The sequence below is a fragment of the Talpa occidentalis genome, unplaced genomic scaffold (assembly GCF_014898055.3).
Source record: "Talpa occidentalis isolate TD23 unplaced genomic scaffold, MPIMG_talOcc4v2.1 talOcc4.6, whole genome shotgun sequence".
Lineage (NCBI taxonomy): Eukaryota > Metazoa > Chordata > Mammalia > Eulipotyphla > Talpidae > Talpa > Talpa occidentalis.
This window is the reverse complement of record NW_023604972.1, coordinates 31,952,089-31,970,628: the sequence shown is the minus strand read 5'-3', so window position 1 is coordinate 31,970,628 and position 18,540 is coordinate 31,952,089. Positions and strand designations below refer to the sequence as shown.

The following is an 18,540-nucleotide window of genomic DNA, read 5'->3' as shown; positions in this document are numbered from 1 at the left end:
AGTGCTTGAGTTTGGTCTTTACCAAAAGAGCTCTGAGGAACCATTTTAAGATTTAAGCAGAGGTATGGCTAGATCAGAGTTTCATTACTGAAAAAAATCACTATGGCCACACTGTACAGAGTATACTGAAACTGCCAAGAAAACTGGAAGCACACAAAACAATCAGGAATCTCGGTTAGTAATCTAGTCAAGAGATGGTGGTGACCTGAACTAGAATTGTGACAGAGAAGATAGAAGTGACTGATGTGACATACTTAGGAAATGACTGAATCCTCAGACATAAGGATGAAAAACAGGGATCAAGAATAAGGTCCAGACTTCTGCCTTCAACAAGAGGGTAATACCACCGACTGAGCCGGAGGAGGCAGTTTCGGAAAGAAGATGGGCAAAGGAAAATAATGAGTTCAGTATGGGCAGTGACAAATTTGAGGAGCTTAGAGACATGCAGGTGAAGTTCTCTGTAGACAGTTAAGCAAGACACATGGACTACAAATATTTATTTGGAGGTTATCCACATATAGATGGTAACTGAAGCCATGATGAACAGATGAAATCACCAGAGAAAATGGGAACAGTAAGAGAGAATGAGAAACATTGTCAGAGATGAATTATGTGAGAGTAGTAAGGCTAAAAATAGCAGTGAGTATTACTAACAATGTTACACAGGGTTTGGAAAATGTTTAAAAATGTTCATCTGATTTATCAGTTGAGAAATCACCAATATTCTTATGAAGTGCCATTTTAGTGTAGTGGCATAAGCAGAACCAGACGCATTGGTTGAGAATTTGCATGATGGTAAACAAAAATAAGGACAACCTTTTCTTTTTCTTTTAATGTTTGCTCATTCACAGAGATAATACTTTATTTTTTTTTATTTTTGCGTAGAATTGGGGTGAAAACCAGAGATGAGGGATGGGGGAGGTGGAGGATTCACCAGAGAGATAGCACTGAGACTGAATCCCTAGGCTAACAGAGAGGCCCCAACCTATTCTTTTTGGAAGTCTGACTGTGAATGAAAGGAGAAAGATAAAATATTGGAAGAAAAAAAGGAAACAATAGTTTAACTTATTTTCTGTAGATGAAATCCAATAATATTTCACATATTGAAGAACTCAATAGAAAAAGAAGGTAAGAAAACTGATGAGATTATATCTAATAAGACATCAAATGACACAAACGGGGATGGAATGTAAACTCAGTGCCAGAGTAAACTTGAAAAAAAAGGGTAACTTTCCATTTTTTTCCGCATAGGACTATTATATATTGGTAATATATGAATGTAAATGAGCACGATCACCACGATGGTCATTTGGCAGCACCGAGAAAAATGTTAAACTTGTGCATCATTTGACCTGACAATTCTCTATCTAGGAATTTATCATCCCAGACATACTCGAGTCAGACAAACTATTTTGTATAAGATTAGTCATTGTAACACGATTTGTATCTGAAAGAAGCCAAAAATAATCCATGCCATCTTTTAAGAAGTTTACTTAGACTTAAATTGTTAGGGGGAAAAGGATGTCCTAAAGCTAATTCCATACAGGCTTTGTGGACTCCACCCCCACTCCAGGCCAAAGCCAAAAGACACTGGGAACTCCAAATCCCATCACCATCAAAGGGAAGGTGGCTGGGACCTGAGGGTGGGGTTAAGCAGCCAGGTTGGTATAAAGCCAGACACATGGGCTTTGGAGAGGTCCCCCATTCTGGCTCTCCGCCAGCTAGCAACCTCCAGCCAGCTCTGAGAGTGTCTTTGTGTTTCCAGGTCGGCGGATCGGGTAGGACGCATTAAAGACTTTATTTCCCTATTTTCTCCCTGAGTTGTACATTTTCCTTATTTCCTTTTCCCTTGTAAATAAACCTTTTATTAACCTTTTGTGTGTGTCTGTAGTAGAGTATTCATAAGTCCCTTATAAGGGCGCGGGTGAGGACCCACAGCCAGGCATCCCGTTCACTATCGGGGCTGCCCTATAACAAAAGCAGCACGAAAAAATGTCAAACTAGATGAGTACCCCCCACCACCCCCCAGTATTCTTTGCACCCTATCATTTGCAGAGCCTAGCATAAGGCTGGCGCTCAAAACTGTTCAACTCTTCAATAAATGTACTAACTCTGACCTGAAGGGAAATCTAAAAATGAGATTCAAAGTCAAAACAACAGAATTTGTATTATGGTTGTGATGCTATTTCAAAATGGGGAAGGCAGCATCAGACCCTCCCGGGAGCAGACAACAGAACGCTGACCCGGGACGCCCGCACCCTCCACTCCCCGCAATCCCGGGCGTGGGGCACAACTCTGGGGGCGCTTGTGTGGCGGGCCGGGAGGGAGGCCACTCTTCCATTCCTCCACGTCCCCACGTGCTCCCCTCAAGCGGGTGGCCGCGGAGTGTTCTAGGCGATCACCTACCCTCGTCCGCGTCATACATATTGGCGAACGGTTTCCGAGCTTCTAGCTTGAAATCAGAGAGAGGCGAGCCGCGTCCACCGCCGCGGGAGCAAGAATCGAAGTAACTTCCGTCTCTGACTTTCCCAGAATGCTCTGCGTCTCACCGCCAGGGCCGCCCCCAAAGACAACCTAGGATCTGCGCCTGCGCAAAAAATAGGCTGAAGTTAGGGGAGAGAATTGCGCACGCGCAAATTGTGGGGTCATGCTAGGCTGATGGGAACGAGGCTCTTACAAAGCGTCGCGTTCAGTCATGTAAGTTTTTCTTTCTCCACACAAGAAGGACTTATTAATAAAAGATTTTAACTTGGGGCGTAAATCCCCGGCATTCCACGCTGTTTCTCTGCACATCTCAAGACCAAAAAAACATTCATTTGTTGAGAGCGAGCCGTGCCAGCGTGGCGCGCTTGAAAGGCAAACAAGCCCGTTGCCTCTCCACGCAGAGTCTGACTGAGTCCTGGTCCCCGGAGCCTGTACCACAACCACTGGGCAGCCGCGCCTCTCTCGCGAGAACTCACGGGACTGGACGCGGGAGGAGGAACCGGAACAGGTAATCCCGGGTTTTGCGCTCGGGTTCCACGCGCGCCTCGCACCTCAACGCGCATGCGTGTGGTGGCCCCGCCCCCTCCCCGGGGCCGCGACCCCCCATGCTGCCTGCACGCCTGAGCCGCCGGCTGCTGGGCCGCTGGCTGCGAGGATGCGCTCCCGCCGCCGCGCGCCTTGGGCTCCGAGATCCGATCCTCGAGGGATGCGTGGCCGCCGCCTCCCGGTTCCCGTCGGGCCTGGGCCCTGGGTTTCCCCGTGGCCCGACGGCGCCGAGGGATTACGAAGGAAGGCCTGACGCGGAGGAGCGCTTTCTGTTCCCCGAGTACATCCCCGAGCCGGACCCCGAGCCGGACCTCCACGAGCAGTTCCGAGAGCTGCAGCGGCTGCAGGAGGAGGAGGAGCGGCTGAAGCAGCAGCGGCGCGAGGAGCGGTGGCAGCAGAAGCTGCGGCAGCAGAAGCTGCGGGTCAGGCACCTGGAGCACCCCGCGGCGGTGCTCCCCGACCCGTCGGTCGCGCCCAGCGGCCTGAACTGCTCGGGCTGCGGCGCGGAGCTGCACAGCCAGGACCCCGGCGTGCCCGGCTACCTACCCGGCGAGAAGTTCCTCCGTGCGGCGGCGCAGGCCGGCGGCGGGCTCTCGCGGACCGTCTGCCAGCGCTGCTGGCTTCTGGTGCACCACCGGCGCGCCCTGCGCCTGCAGGTGAGCCGCGAGCGGTACCTGGAGGTGGTGAGCGCCGCGCTTCGGCGCCCCGGGCCCTCCTTGGTGCTGTACATGGTGGACCTCCTGGACCTGCCCGACGCCCTGCTGCCCGATCTGCCCGCCCTGCTGGGACCCAAGCAGTTGATAGTGCTGGGCAACAAGGTAGACCTGCTGCCCCAGGACGCCGCCGGCTACCGGCAGCGGCTCCGGGAGCGGCTGTGGGACGACTGTGCCCGCGCCGGGCTCCTGCTGCCCCCCGGCCGAAGACGGTCACCTCACGGCGATAAGGGCCCAGGGGACGAGGAGCAGACTGCAGATCCGTCGGCCAGGTGCGGCACGGTGCTCAGGGACGTTCGACTGATCAGCGCCAAGACCGGCTATGGAGTCGAAGAGCTGATCTCCGCGCTTCAGCGCTCCTGGCGCTACCGCGGCGACGTCTACCTGGTGGGCGCCGCCAACGCGGGCAAGTCCACTCTCTTCAACACGCTGTTGGAGTCCGATTACTGCATCGCCAAGGGTGCTGAGGCTATCGACCGAGCCACCATCTCCCCTTGGCCAGGTGAGCCCTGGAAGACTCACTCTCTAGGTGTTTCTAAGAAACTGGACGTCTGCCTTTGACCCAGGCACCTGATAGGTCCCTTTAATGTCCACCAGAGACTGTTTAGAGCCTTCCTTTTAACAGCTCTCTACTTTGGTGACATGTTTCTTATGTGTCAGCTTGAGGCTTAGAATTTCATGATGTGTGGTGGTAATTTTCTAATAGAAATTCATGGAATACGATCCCGTCACTTTTCTAGCACTGGAAGGAAACTGGGAAGCAAAGCAAAGTTGCTGCTCTCCTGGGGCTTTCCCTTGTAGCTTACTTATTTGTGTATTTCTGGGAAAGTCCTTTTACTTTCAGAGCTTCCATCCACACCTGAATCTTAGTCTTCATATCTTGGGTTTATTCATGAGATCAGCGTACCATATTCACAGTTAACATCTGAATAACTCACTAATGCGATATGATGTGTAGCTTCGTTGAAAAATGTCAACTTTGTAACTTTAATAAACTGATGGGTCTTTTCTAACCCTGTTAATGATTTAACAGTTAGTAAAGATGTCACATTTTTTTCCCCTTTGAAACCATTTTCTTAACTTTCATACTGATCATCTCTGTCTTGGATTTGGGTTGACTCATACACAGAAGTACTTTTATGCTGCATAGTAGTATGGTGAAAATGGAAAGAAATCAGGCCTTCAGATTTGGGGTTCAAATCCTGATTCAGCCTGTGAGCCAATCTCTGAGCCTATTTCCTCATATGTAAAGTAGGAATGGTTTTATAGAGGCTATCATGAATGTTAAGTAAAATAAACCACAGTAACCGACAGTGTAGCTCCTCAAAATGTTTGTTTTCCTCTTATTCCCCTTTTTTTTCTACAATGTTTATTAAAAATATTTTTTTTAGATATATTCTTTGGTATTTCAGGTACTACTTTAAACCTTCTGAAGTTTCCCATTTGCAATCCAACTCCTTACAGAATGTTTCAAAGGCAAAAAAGGCTTAAAAAAGATGCAGCTAAAACTGAAGAAGATCTTTGTGAGCAAGAACAAAATCAACTCAATCTCTTGAAAAAGCATGGTTATGTAGTAGGTAAGCATGTTAGGAAAATGTGTCTTGTGTTGAGTATATGCTAAATTCCTTTTTTGAGCAACATGAAACACTCTGTCTGGACCTTGCCAGTTTTTGTAGGGAGAGGCTGCCTTCCTGTTTTGGAACATAAAGGCCCTTGAGGTGAGGCAGCTGTTTAGAAACCTAGATTTCAGTGTGCTAAGAAAATTGAGATAGTAAATGCTTGGAGAAAACCAGGAAAGGATATATGCAATCACTCTCCCACCTCCCGCACCCCCTACCCCCTACCCCAGGCCTTCATCAGCAAGCTTTTTCACTAACATAGTCTTAATGCAATACAGACTAACACAGGTTGTTGACTCCACTCAACAGCTTTAAATTAGATTGTCCCCCTTTCCTTGGTATCTCTTTTCAACCTTCCTTTACTAAAAAGGATTCCAACCCTTCTCCATCCTGCACCCCCTATCCCACTCTGCCCACTCCCCCAGTATACACAGCTGACTCCCATTGCTTTTGGGGGGAGGAGCCAAAGGTATCACTGTTGTCTTTCATAAAGTAGCTTAATTTGTCAACAAATTGAGGGCAGCAGAGTAGTGTCTGAAAGACCACCATCCTGCTCTTTGACAGTGTGCAGGGGTATTGATCCAGAGTAACAGGGAGTAGAAGTGGGGAGTGGGCAAGGGTTAGCAATGTCCTTCCTTGCAACACAAGCATCTGGAGGTTTTGTTACCAGAGCATGCTTTTGCTATCACCTTCTGGTCAACAATTCTGCTGTTATCTTCTTTGCCATGCCTACAGGGTAAGTAAAGCAAGGAAATGAGGGGGCTTATCTGGTGGGACAGAGTGAGACATACACTTTGTTGCTGCATCACATACTGGGGCCTCCCTGGTGGCACAGCACTATGAAGGTTCAATCCCCAGCCAGGGGGCTGGCCTACATGGAGCAGCAGACCTTTCTTGTCCCACCTGCTGCTCCTTTCAGGTTGTATTTCAGTGGATCTGCCTGTTCTGCCCCCCATTCTGTCTTATCACCCCTGACTCCCGCACCTCTGGCCTATACTCCAGTTCTTGTATGCATAAATAAATCTTTAAAAAAAAAAAAAAAGAATCTATCTGGAGTCAAAGCTCTAAAGCAGTGAGTGACTAATAAGCTGGAAGGGATTATGCTCAGTGAAATAAGTCAGAAGGAAAAAGAAAAATATCGGATGGTTTCACTTATAGGAGGAATATAGGGGAACCAAATAAGGGATCAAGAATAAATAATAAAAAAAAAAATAGCAGGCAACTATAAATCAGAGACCGTCTACAGGGAAGGAGGAGGGAGAGGGATCAAAATAGGGGAGGGAAGAGCACAAGAGGCTATGGTGATGGCTTACAGGTGAATTGGTGGTGGGAATGTTACAGGCAGTACACCTGAGAGGAGAAATCAAATATTGTACAAAAATGAACATGATGTGATATGTGTGTGTGTCTATAAATGTTAATTTTTTTAAAAAGCAGTAACTAATACTGTAAATATAACTTGTTTTAGGAAGAGTTGGCAGAACATTCTTATATTCAAAAGGACAGAAGGATGAAGCTACATTTGAGTTTGATGCTGACTCACTTGCCTTTGACATGGAAAATGAACCTGTTATGATTGCAGATAAACCCACCAAACAAGTAGAATTGACCCTAGAGGATGTGAAAGATGCCCACTGGTTTTATGACACTCCTGGAATTATGAAAGAAAATTGTGTATGTATTTTATTTCTTGATTTCTTTTAGAAACATTGACTTTAATTTGCAAAAGTACTGTCTTAATTGGGATAACCCAGGAAAGGAGGTATATTTTCATTTTTTTTTTTAAGATTTATTTATTTATGCATACAAGAACTGAGGCACAGGCCAGAGGTGCAGGCGGGTGAGAGGATTCACCAGAGACACTGTGGAGAGCAGAACAGGTAGATTGACATATTTTCATTTTAGACTCAGTTCTGATTCATTCATAAAGCAATTCAAGACATGAACTGCCGAGGTCTATGATCTAGTTGGTAGACTTCACTACTCACAACCCACTTGTTTATTGTGACTTTCACGTTGGTTAGGTAAGACATTTACAGTATCCTAGATATTCAGGTTGGAAGAAATCATAAATCTCAAGCAGTCCAGTCACCTGTTCCATGCTTGAATTCCCTCTAATGTATCCATCAAAAGGGCGTCCAGTTTGAACTGGAGTAAGGAGTGACCATCAGCTGAAGCAGTGTCACTTCACCTCCCAAGGTCACCTTTTTGGTCTTTGGCCTCTTTGTATTGAGCTGAATGGTCTCTCCGTAACTTGTATCCATTGTTCCTCAAAGCAGTACAAAACAAATTTAAAACCTTTTTCCCTTGCCAGACCTTGAAATATTTTAAAGTACAATGTCCTTACTCTTCCCAACTCCACCCTTCTGTTCCATTAGCTCATCCAACAAACACTGAACCTACTGTGCTGATGTTATTCAAATTATCTTGTCCCTGAGAGATAGGCTAGTCATTAATCCAGGCCTCTTGGTTTTCTGATTTTTGTTCGTTTGTTTGTTTTTGTTTTTAATATAAGGCACTGGAACTGAATTTCTTCTGTAAGTGCCCTAATTTAGAATAGGGTTGGCTCTACCTGTCTTCCCCTTACACATCTTTTCAATCCAGTTGCAGGATAGCATTGAAAACTTTGCATTCATCTCGTTAAATTCAACCTATATCCCATATACTCACAACTTTCTCTACTGTTAAACACTTTGGTCATCACTCAAATCATTGATTGACTCAGCAATGTATCCAGGTCACAGCCTAAATCAAAGTCCCGAATCTGCTTAATGCTAGTTTCTTATGTGTTTCTCTTACGTGATTCTCCCTATGAAATAACACTGGTTTCTTAGGTACTTTTCCTTCCAGTGCCTCATCAGGATCACTTACAGTTTCATTCTCAGGATTATATTCCACTTGGTGTCCCAAGTCATAGCTCTTTTAACCTTTTTTTTTTTTAAGATTTATTTATTTATGGGCCTCCCCGGTGGCACAGCAGTTGAGCGCTGGGTTGCGAAGCTGCCCGCAGCCTCTGCAGCACCAGTTCGATCCGCGGCTGCTCCCCGGCCACTGGAGGAGGGTCCCACATGGTGGGCAGAACTCTCCTGCCACCCGCTGCTCCCCTCAGCAGTGTACTTCGGTCCTTCTGCCTGCTCTGCTCCCTGCTCTGGCTCTGGTGAATTCTCTCACCCTCCCACACTTCTGACTGTACCCAGTGCATGTATAAACAAAACAAACAAACAAACAAATACATAAATAAATAAATAAATCTTAAAAAAAAAAGATTTATTTATTTATGCATACAAGAGCTGGGGTACAGGCCAGAGGTGCGGGGGTTGAGAGGACTCACCAGAGACACAGTGGGGAACAGAACAGGCACACGGACTGAAGTACACTGCTGAGGGAAGCAGCAGGCGAGATAGGAGAGGTCTGTTCTGTCCTGTGGGTTTCTCCCTGGCCAGCTGGGAATCAAACTTGTGCTGCATAATGCCTCATAGGTTGCATCTTAACCCCTGCGCCACCAGGGAGGCCCTGAAGTCTACTTTCATCACCTATTTTACAGCTAAATCACAATTTATCATATCTTCAATAAAAATAATCTGAAAAAATTTTTGCTTCACAGATTTTAAATCTTCTAACAGAAAAAGAAGTAAATATTGTTTTACCAACACATTCCATTATTCCAAGAACTTTTATTCTTAAACCAGGAATGGTTCTATTTTTGGGTGCTATCGGCCGCATAGATTTTCTGCAGGTAAGGAAAGTGTACTATTAAAAAAAAGAGAGAGAGATTTAGTACTGAATTTACTTTAAGGAAGAAAAGAAATGAACCCCAAAAGGTAGCAGGTTTTAAAAATACATCTTCAGTAGAATGTTTAATGCCCCATACAGCTTGGCATTTTAGAAAAGATACTCTCTATCTTGTGGTTTTGTAGAAATCATAAGTTAGACCGTTAGGGACAAGGTTAATGAACATTGAATAAATTCCACACTTACTTATATCCTATAATACACTGCCATATAGGTACACTTATGATTGGTACTTATTTATAGAGCGTCTTCTCTATCATTCAGAGTATCTATAGAACTATTCCTCCGGTAACTAAAGGGAGGAGAAAAAGGAAAATGAAATGTGTCCAGTAAAATTGAATGTAACTGATAGGTCACTGCTGTTAGCACATTTGTTGGATTTTGTGTTTAATTTGTTGGAAATTGGGTCTTATACACTTAAAACCCATATATATCTCGTTAAAGCCCACAGAATATTTTTAACCCAGCTTTATACATACTTGTTACACAGTAATTTCTTTTCTTTGATAATGAAGTTTTTTTTTAAAATGGTATCAACAAGCCTATAGAAGAAATTATAGTTTTACATAAATTGAAATATGCTGCTTCTATGATACTGTATCTCCTTTTTAGTCATTAATATACTTGAATTATACTGCCATCCCATAGCTTTATAGAGGGAGCATAATTTAGGGGTGCTGCAGGGATTGTATCTTGTAGCTAGTTTTGCAGGTTTTTAATTGTGTAAAATAACTTCTCCCTTTCTTTAGGGAAATCAGTCAGCTTGGTTTACAGTTGTGGCTTCCAATTTACTTCCAGTGCACATTACTTCCTTGGACAAGGCAGAGACTGTTTATCAGAAGCATGCGGGTCATACACTGCTCAAGGTGAGGAGACACCCGAGTAATGATTGCATGGTTAGGTGACATACACCATGCTGCTCCCACAGCCCTACCAGGACAGCCTTTGTTGGACAGAATTGTCTTTGCTAGGTCCCCTCACCATCTTCTCCCTTGAGATTCCTTGGGTTCTTATCAAGTGGGCTTGGTAAGAAAAGAAAAATTGGTTTGTACTCACCCTGGAGTAGCTTCAGGACTGCTAGCTCTAGACTACATTGCCCAGTAGTATAGCTACATGTAGCTATTTAAGTCTAAATAAAGTCACAAGGGCCTCCCCCGTGGCGCAGTGGTTGAGCACTGGGCTGTGAAGCTGCCCTCAACCTCTGCAACGCCTGTTCGATCCCCGGCCACCGGTGAGGGTCCCACATGGCGCACAGATCTCTCCTGCCGCACCCCCTGCTTCCCTCAGCAGTGTACTTCATCACTCTGCCTGTTCTGCTCCTCGCACTGGCTCTGGTGAATTCTCTTACCCTCCTGCGCGTCTGACTGTACCCAGTGCTTATATAAATAAATAAATACATCTTTAAAAATAAATAAATAAATAAAGTCACAAATAAAGTTTAAAATTCTTTACTGACCACATTTTAAATGTCTAGCTAGCCACATCATTACAGAAAGTTGATTTGGACAAAGATGAATGAAGAGTAGCTACAGATTTTCTCACAACTGGGAAATGGCCCTGGAACCCTGGAATGGAAACCAAGGCATCAAGCTTAACATCTGCTGTGTCCAAGATAGCCCCTCCCAACTAAGATTGATCCAAAATCTGCTCAAAAATGTCAGTGGTGCTGCAGTTGAGAGGCCCTGTTTGGGTAGAATCTCTTCTCAGATCCTCAATCCCAGACATCTATAGTTCACCTCTCCTCTCCTGACCTTCTTTCTAGTTCTTTCCATCAACCTGTAACTCTCTTAAAATTTCTCTCATTTTTAGAAAAACTAAACAAAACAGTGTCCTGCCTATTCCTTTTCATCAAGCTTACTTCTGCTTCTTATGTCCCATACTCTGTAGTTCCTGTTGCCCCTTACTGTGCCACTGAAATTGTTCTAAGGCAGTGAGTGGGAGCTGTTTTCAGCTCTTTTGCAAGACACATGGTTGGCTGGCATGTGTTAGGTAATAGCTAAGATCATTGGAGGGCCTCCCTGGTGGTGCAGGGGTAAAAGTCTCAGCACCATCAAGCTCTCACCAGCCACTGTGACATGAGTTAAATCCCCCACCAGGGAGCTGACCCACATGGCACAAATTCCTCTCCTATCTCACTTGCTGCTCCCTTCAGCAGTGTATTTATTCAATCTGTCTGTTCTGCTCCCCACTCTGTCTCTGGTGATTCCGCTCACCCACCAACACCCCAGTTCTTATATTCATATATTAAGGGAAAAAAATCTTTAAAAAAAAGATTTTTATTTTTTTATAAAATAAAATCTTTAAAAAAAAAAAAAAAGATCCTTGGAGCTAGACTGCCCGGGTTCAGATGCCTGCTCCACTCTACCTCCACTGAACAAAATTATATGGCTTTAGGCAAATTTCCTTTATCTCTATATTGTGTAGAGGATTGAGTTGCTGGTTACTATCCTCAGTACAATTGATGGTGGTGATGAAACACATCTGTTGCAAAAATGCCAGGCACTCTACAGAGGGGATTTAGTTTTCATTGATGCTTATACAGCTGAAAATAAATCAAAATATAAAATATAAAACCCTTCTTCAAAAAGGATTAAAAACAAGTAAACTTGACTTGAGAGGTAAATACTTCTTTCTGGCTTTCCCTAAGAAAGACCAGTATTACTGTTACAATAGCCTTCAAGTTAATAGTCCAAAGACTTATAGGATTTACAAGCTGGATGAGTGCAGAGAAGCAGCCAGCAATATAGAATATAGGATCTGTTGATTTTTCTACACTAAATTTTTCTGTTACGTTTGCTCACTTTTTTTTTTTTTTTTAAATAGAGGCATGTTTTATTTATTTATTTGTTTGTTTGTTTGTTCGTTTGTTTTGTTTATACATGCACTGGGTACAGTCAGAAGCGCGGGAGGGTGAGAGAATTCACCAGAGCCAGAGCAGGGAGCAGAGCAGGCAGAAGGACCGAAGTACACTGCTGAGGGGAGCAGTGGGCGGCAGGAGAGGTCTGCACGCCATGTGGGACCCTCCTCTGGTGGCCGGGAGCAGCTGGGAATCGAACCGGCGCTGCAGAGGCTGCGGGCAGCTTCGCAACCCAGCGCTCAACCGCTGCGCCACCAGGGAGGCCCACATTTGCTCACTTTTTAGGTAAAATATTAATATACAAGTTGAAATACAGCTTAATACTTGCATGAATGAAAACTTTTATATAACAGGGCTCTCATAAAAATGAACTCTATCACTCTAGCCCCATATAGCTGTGTAGTTTTCAGAATGAACATCACTGATACTTTCCAAAGCAGCAAGCCCTGGACTCTCCCTGGGTGACACAGATGGTTTTTTAGGCTGCTCTGGGACTCATTCTTGCATATTCTCTTACCTCTGAAGCCATAGTCCTGCCTCCTAATTATCTGAGTCCAACCTTACAGTTCAGGCTGTAATCTGCTTTCATTAGGCTGTTTTCAAGATCCTTGAATTTTTTTCCCATCTTCCAGTTTTTATTGCCCTCCTCCCATCCCACTTCAGATTCTCTAGAGCAGAGAAACACTGGTCCCAGGAGATATTTGGTAATGCCTGGAGACCTTTTTAGTTTTCACAACTTGATGGATGCTGAGTAGAGGGCAGGGATGCTGCTAAAAATCCTACTATGTACAGAATAGCCTCTTCGCTCCCCTCAAAGAATTACTAAGCCCAAAACGTCACTATTGCTAAGGTTGAAGTAAATCTTTCCAAAATACATAGCAGGTCACAGTAATCTCTTTTGTTCTTACCTCTGTTCTCTCGCCTGCTTATAATTCCTTAGTAACCTCATATAACAGAGAAGTCAGTCTAAACAGATAGCTTCATCACTAAAACACACAGAACACACCTACAAGATATACTCTGGACAATTAAACTACAGTTCCTTGGATCATCCTTTTTTCCAATTTGTGTGTCTGCACATGCTACCCCAGAACCTTTCTACCTAGTAACTTTGACCTATTTCTCAAAATGCTGGTCAGACATTTCTTTATCATTAATGTTTTCCTTGATCAATACATATTCATTGCTTCTTCCTCCCCAGCCATCTACTTTGTAGATGCCTCTCACCATGTTTCTTACCTTGAAATTTGTTTGTATGTTATTTCCACCGTCTGGTGTCCTTGAGGTTAGAAGTTATTATTCAGTTACTTTTAACTTGTGGAAGCATCTATAAACATAAAACTGAATCTTACCCATTATGCATGTCCCCTGGACTTGTAATGAGGCAGAGATTAAGCTTTGCGGCCAGCTAGGCCTATAAGAACTAAGGTATTTGGAAGTAGGTTGTCTTAATTGCCCAACGTTACTCCATGTAAAGTTTTATGGGAGGCTATAAAACAGTGTAAACTAATAAAACAAGATTCTGCTATCAGGCTGTCACTCCAGGTGCACACCCCACATGTCTCAGCTCAGAGCTCCCTGTGCCTTTTGTTTGACCTAGAAGTAATTTGGGGTTTTTTTTCCAACAATTAAATGTTTAAAAGGGGCTTATTTTGATCCCACACAGAACTATCTTATCAGTGATTTTGGGTACTGTTAATATTTACAAGGAATTTAGTTTAAATTTCCAAACATCTTTTATCTCAATGGAAGGTTCCAATGGGTGGAAAAGAGCGGATGGCAGGATTTCCCCCTCTTATTGCTGAAGACATTATAGTAGAAGGAGGACTTGGGGATTCTGAAGCTGTGGCAGACATCAAGTTTTCCTCTGCAGGTAATTCTATACCAGTCACTGTTTTAAAAGTGAATAAAGCAGCCTACTGATTGTGTATCTTATGGACAAGTATGTTAACTCACAGAAGCTGGGTGAGTTAACGTATTTTAAGAAATACGTACTAATTGATTCATAAAATACAACCTTAAATGTGTACCTTATCACAAATGCATTTTATGCTTTGTTAAAAAAAAAAAAAAAGAGGGAAAGAGAGCAGTATTCTACTTTGTTATACCATTTTGAGCTTCAGTTGGTATTTTTACTAAAATGGTTGCTAACATGATTTTGTGTTCTGTCACATGCCTTACATAGGTTGGGTTGCAGTGACACCTCAGTTGCAGGACAGACTGCACCTCCGAGGCTACACACCTCAAGGAACAGTGTTGACAGTCCGGCCCCCTCTCTTACCACATATTGTTAACATCAAAGGAAAGCGCATCAAGGGTAGTGTGGCCTATAAAACCAAGAAACCGCCTTCCCTTTTGTACAATCTGCAGACTAAGAAAAAATAGAGAAATTAATGAAGCCAACCTTGTCCATGTTGAATATTGACTACATGGAACATGGCCGTGTACATATTGTATTAGATAAAGTTACAATAAAGCTCCCTGCCTCCACACTCTTTACTGCCTGTTTGTAATGTATTGTGCTTGTTAAACACAATTTATTTCTTTGTAGGCTGCATATGTGTATCTGGGACTCAAATATACCTAAAAAGGAGTTGTGCTGCATTCAGGTTTCTCCCACTATTTTTTCTACTGAGACCAGATATCATTTATTTGGAGTCTAACTGAGAGGGCAACTTACAGTTGCATTTTTAGAATGGCCAAAAATCAATCTCTCCAAAATATAGTGTCTTAAATAAGATGGAAGTGAGTAGCTGGCTCTGCTTTGTGTAGTTACCCGAGGATCTAACTGGTAGACGTCTCTACAGGTTACTTCTCTAGCTCTGGGGCTGTGGTTCTAGTTGTCATCCTTTCCTGGCAAGTGGGAAGAGCAGAGAGGGAAGAGGAGCAGCTTCCCTATTTAGAAGGGCAGAGAGGCTGACTATTGCACACATTCTACTCCCACTCTAGACCAACAGTCCCATGGCCAGCCCACTCACAAGGAAGCTGGGGGATGTGGAGGGAAATGGGAACCACCTCAAATTTTTAGTAAGGGGAAAACAAAGGCTGGCAGACAATTTGCCTTCTACATTGATAACAACCTCCATCAGGTCTTTCCCTTTCCTTTCTTCTGGGGGGGGGGGGTAGGTTGCACTGTAGCTGTGTACTAGTCCCAAATGCTGTAGGAGAGAGAAACCTGCCTGGATTGCAGTAAAATCCATGAACTTACTGTAGACTAGGGTTTAGCAAATTTCTTAGTAGACCCATATTCTCTATCAATGTATATCCTCTGGCCCTCTTCTCACTAAGTCCTCTAAGAAGAGGGTAGTATTTAAGGTGCAACTTATGAAAACTTTGTAGCTGTCACTTTCACTGTGTTTCCAAGTGAATGCTATTGGTATTGAAGGTAGTTCTTTTTTTTTTTTTTTTTTTAAAGTGTAAAAACCCATTTCAGTTGGCAGGCGCTCTTCCTTTCCAGCCAGGATTGCCAGTGACAGTTTGCCTTGCCCCATCAGTCACTGTGATAGGCAAAAAGTACACCTCAGGGGCCTCCCTAGTGGTGCAAGGGGTTAAGACACAACCTACGAAGCTATCCACAGCCACTGCAGCACCAGTTCGATGGCCAGCCAGGGAGCTACCCACATGGCGCAGCAGACCTCTCCTGACTCACCCGCTGTTCCCCTCAGCAGTTTATTTCAGTCATTCTGCCTGTTCTGTTCCCCACTTTGTCTCTGGTGAATTCTCTCACCCCCCACACCTTTATACATCCCAGCTCTCGTATAAAGAAATAAATCTTTTATAAAAAACTAAAATAGGAAAGCAGGAAAAAGTGGCTACAACCTTGGACCAAAAAAGTTGTTCTGTGCCTAAACAGCCAAGGACTCTTGCTAGGTTCTGTTATTAATTTACTCCACATCCTGCCACCCTAAAACAGCTCAGGATCACTGCTGGCCTAATCAACTGCTCCCCAGTGGATTTTGCTTTAAGAAAGTTATGCTACCATGTTGATTTCTGACTTTCAGTCAATTTACTTCTCAATCCATTAAGCTGAGGTGAAGACTTCCCTTGAATCCAGAATCGGTTCCCTATGGCTGCACTCAGAATTTAGTGGGACCTTTGGGCCACGTAAATAGGAGAAATTAATGGCAAAGTGTCAGGACAGCCCCCTCACTTCCACAGAACAAAGAAGTTGTTTGGAGCAGCTAGATCATTAAGCAAGTCTGTACTAGGTACTTTATTTGGTTCTGCAGCTTTGTGGTGCTAAGTCAGTCACCTCTTTTGCATTCATGACACCCAAAGGAGTTTTTGACTTCTATGTGACATAAGATTCAAAGTTTTACAAGACTTTGAAAAGCCAATCATTTTTCCTCTTTAAAACAGCAGCATCTTCACTTTTAAATGGCCAGCTTTACTATGTAGTTCCTCTAAATGTTTGTTACTTGTGACATTCACTGCCCACGGCAACCAAGGAGAACTGGTGTACAGATGCAGTCCTATGTGCTTATGTTTCTTGATCATTCAGAAGTCATACGCTTCTTACAAAATGGAGATCAAGGCTAGTTTCCTGCAGATGATTAACTTGGAGCTGCAGTTGTGCCAGCCAAGGCAGAGTTGCTTCACTAAGTAGGCACCCAATGCTCAAGCTGAGGCGAGCGTTTCTGATCATTTACCCTGGCTTCCCTCCCACTTGGCTCTATCTCATGGAGCAATAGAATCATTTCCATTCTTTCTCAGACTGTTCATTTTCTCTTGGCTGCTTTCCTCCTCCCAGAGGGATTGTTTTCTCTCAACTGTCAAAGAGTAAAGCTTCCACATAAAAAACAAGACTTCAGACTCATGTGAATCAAATAGCACCTCTGCACACTCTAATGTCTATCTTGCCTGCCCCATGAATGCCCTGAAATGAGAAGGTAATGGTTCAAAATTAGTAATTTAACATTATATAGGGATGATGCCTCACTTCTTCCCTTCATGTCAAAGAACACCATTATTCCCTCATCTACTATGGGAGTTTCATGAACTGAATATTCCTAAGTATGTCTACATCAGTCTTAAAACAGTCACAACTTGAAGCCACAGGCTCCTGTTTCTCAGAAGCTTCCTTTTACATCCCAAATAATTCTGATTTTCTGTAAGAACTAATTGGATCTTAATATTCTCAGTAGATGCAACAGAATCTTAAATCAGACACTGTCAGAACCACTAGCCAGTAGCTAGAAAACAGACCACGAAAAAAACACATCTGTTAGAAAATACATCACCAGGTGATTTAGGAAGTGAAAGACTGCCGTGATTCTAACTTTTCAGCAAGTCCCCAGAAAAAACAGCAGGCATTCAGTGTGTGAATGAATGAATTAGAATGAGATGATTTTTGTTTGTTTGATTGGTTGATTTTTTTTTCCTTCATTGGAAAATAGTACCAGAGCAGACTTAAACATGCTTAGTAGCATTTACACTTAAGGGTTTCTTCCTTTTTCTGCATAAAGGCAGTACCTCATGGTAGTTGTATTTCAGACTATTCATGGCTGGTATAATTATGATTGCCTGTATAGCTTTTCATTCCTTTAAATTCTAATATTAATTGCTAGATCTTATCTAGTACATACCAGGAGCAGGCACTGTTTGAAGTGTTTTACATTTATTAACTGTAGCTGCACAATCACCTGTAGGAAGTACTATTATTACCTGCACTTACAGATGAGTAAACTGAGGCACAAGTGACTTGCCCAAGGCCATACAGCTAATAAATGGAACTGTAATTCCAACAAGCTCTTGGTTAATCATACAGCTAAATATAATTTTGAATTTTTTTTTCCCATTCAATGTATATATAGCTCTATGGATTTTAATACATGGAGAGTTGTCGAAAAACTACAGAGCAATCCTACCAGCACCCACCCATCTTTTTAACCACCATACAAAACCTCCTTGATACACAAGAATCCATCACAAATCTAAAGGTGAGACTTTCACTCTTAGATGGGAAACATGTTTTCTCAGCAAACACCTTCAAAAGGTAATTACACAATTTACTGTCACGCAATTATCTTTATAGCTTCCTTTGCAACCCAACACATACAGGTATACCCCCCCAAATGTTTCTCAGAGTATGGTTGTTCAGGCATGTGTGTGTGCTTTGTGATGTCTTACTTCAGTAACGCTAACCAAACCTAAACAAGTGTCCCAATGTGATTTTCATGTTTTTTTATCATCTAGATAGCATTAAATCAACTTTGCTTGACTGGTTGGTTGGCAACTTTTTCATGTTGCTAGTGAGCTTTTGCCAAATACCACGGATAGATAACAGCGTAAGTGTAGATTCTGACCCACAATTCAGATTAATAAAATTAGAGGCCTTCCTGGTGGCCTAGAGGTTAAGTCTCAGCACTATCACTGCTGTGTCCTGAGTTCCATCCCAGGCCAGGAAGCTGACTCACATATGGTACAGCAGATCTCTCCTGTCTCGCCCACTCTTCCCCTACACTCTTCCCGTTTTGCTTCCATTTCTGGTGAATCCTCTCACCCCCCACACCTCTTGCCTATACCCCAC

At 43.4% G+C, this 18,540-nt stretch overlaps 2 protein-coding genes across 2 annotated transcripts in view; one reads left to right on the top strand and one right to left on the bottom strand.

Annotated features, from left to right (window-relative positions):
* The window catches only part of POLR2B (RNA polymerase II subunit B), a 34,724-nt gene extending 31,792 nt beyond the window's left edge, over positions 1-2,932 (bottom strand). The window contains exons 1-2 of the mRNA XM_037529870.2: positions 2,678-2,932; positions 2,407-2,587 (exon numbers count right to left, since the gene is read on the bottom strand). Coding sequence (XP_037385767.1) covers positions 2,407-2,425 — 19 coding nt within the window. The 5' untranslated portion in view covers positions 2,426-2,587; positions 2,678-2,932. The remainder of the gene's footprint in view (positions 1-2,406; positions 2,588-2,677) is intronic.
* Positions 2,933-3,086: 154 nt separating this feature from the next.
* NOA1 (nitric oxide associated 1) lies at positions 3,087-14,515 on the top strand. The gene is made up of 7 exons (XM_037529872.1): positions 3,087-4,245; positions 5,156-5,320; positions 6,831-7,036; positions 8,967-9,098; positions 9,904-10,020; positions 13,764-13,884; positions 14,197-14,515. Exons 1-7 carry the CDS (start codon positions 3,090-3,092, stop codon positions 14,394-14,396), a joined length of 2,097 nt encoding a protein of 698 aa, XP_037385769.1. The 5' UTR covers positions 3,087-3,089; the 3' UTR covers positions 14,397-14,515.
* Positions 14,516-18,540: the final 4,025 nt, after the last annotated feature.

What these genes read in the sequence shown, in the direction of transcription:
- NOA1 (XM_037529872.1), top strand. Translation starts at nt 3,090, where the DNA reads ATGCTGCCTGCACGCCTGAGCCGCCGGCTGCTGGGCCGCTGGCTGCGA. An exon ending in AAAGCATGGTTATGTAGTAG is followed by an intron (nt 5,321 to 6,830) that starts GTAAGCATGTTA and finishes AACTTGTTTTAG; the next exon opens with GAAGAGTTGGCAGAACATTC. An exon ending in GAATTATGAAAGAAAATTGT is followed by an intron (nt 7,037 to 8,966) that starts GTATGTATTTTA and finishes TTTGCTTCACAG; the next exon opens with ATTTTAAATCTTCTAACAGA.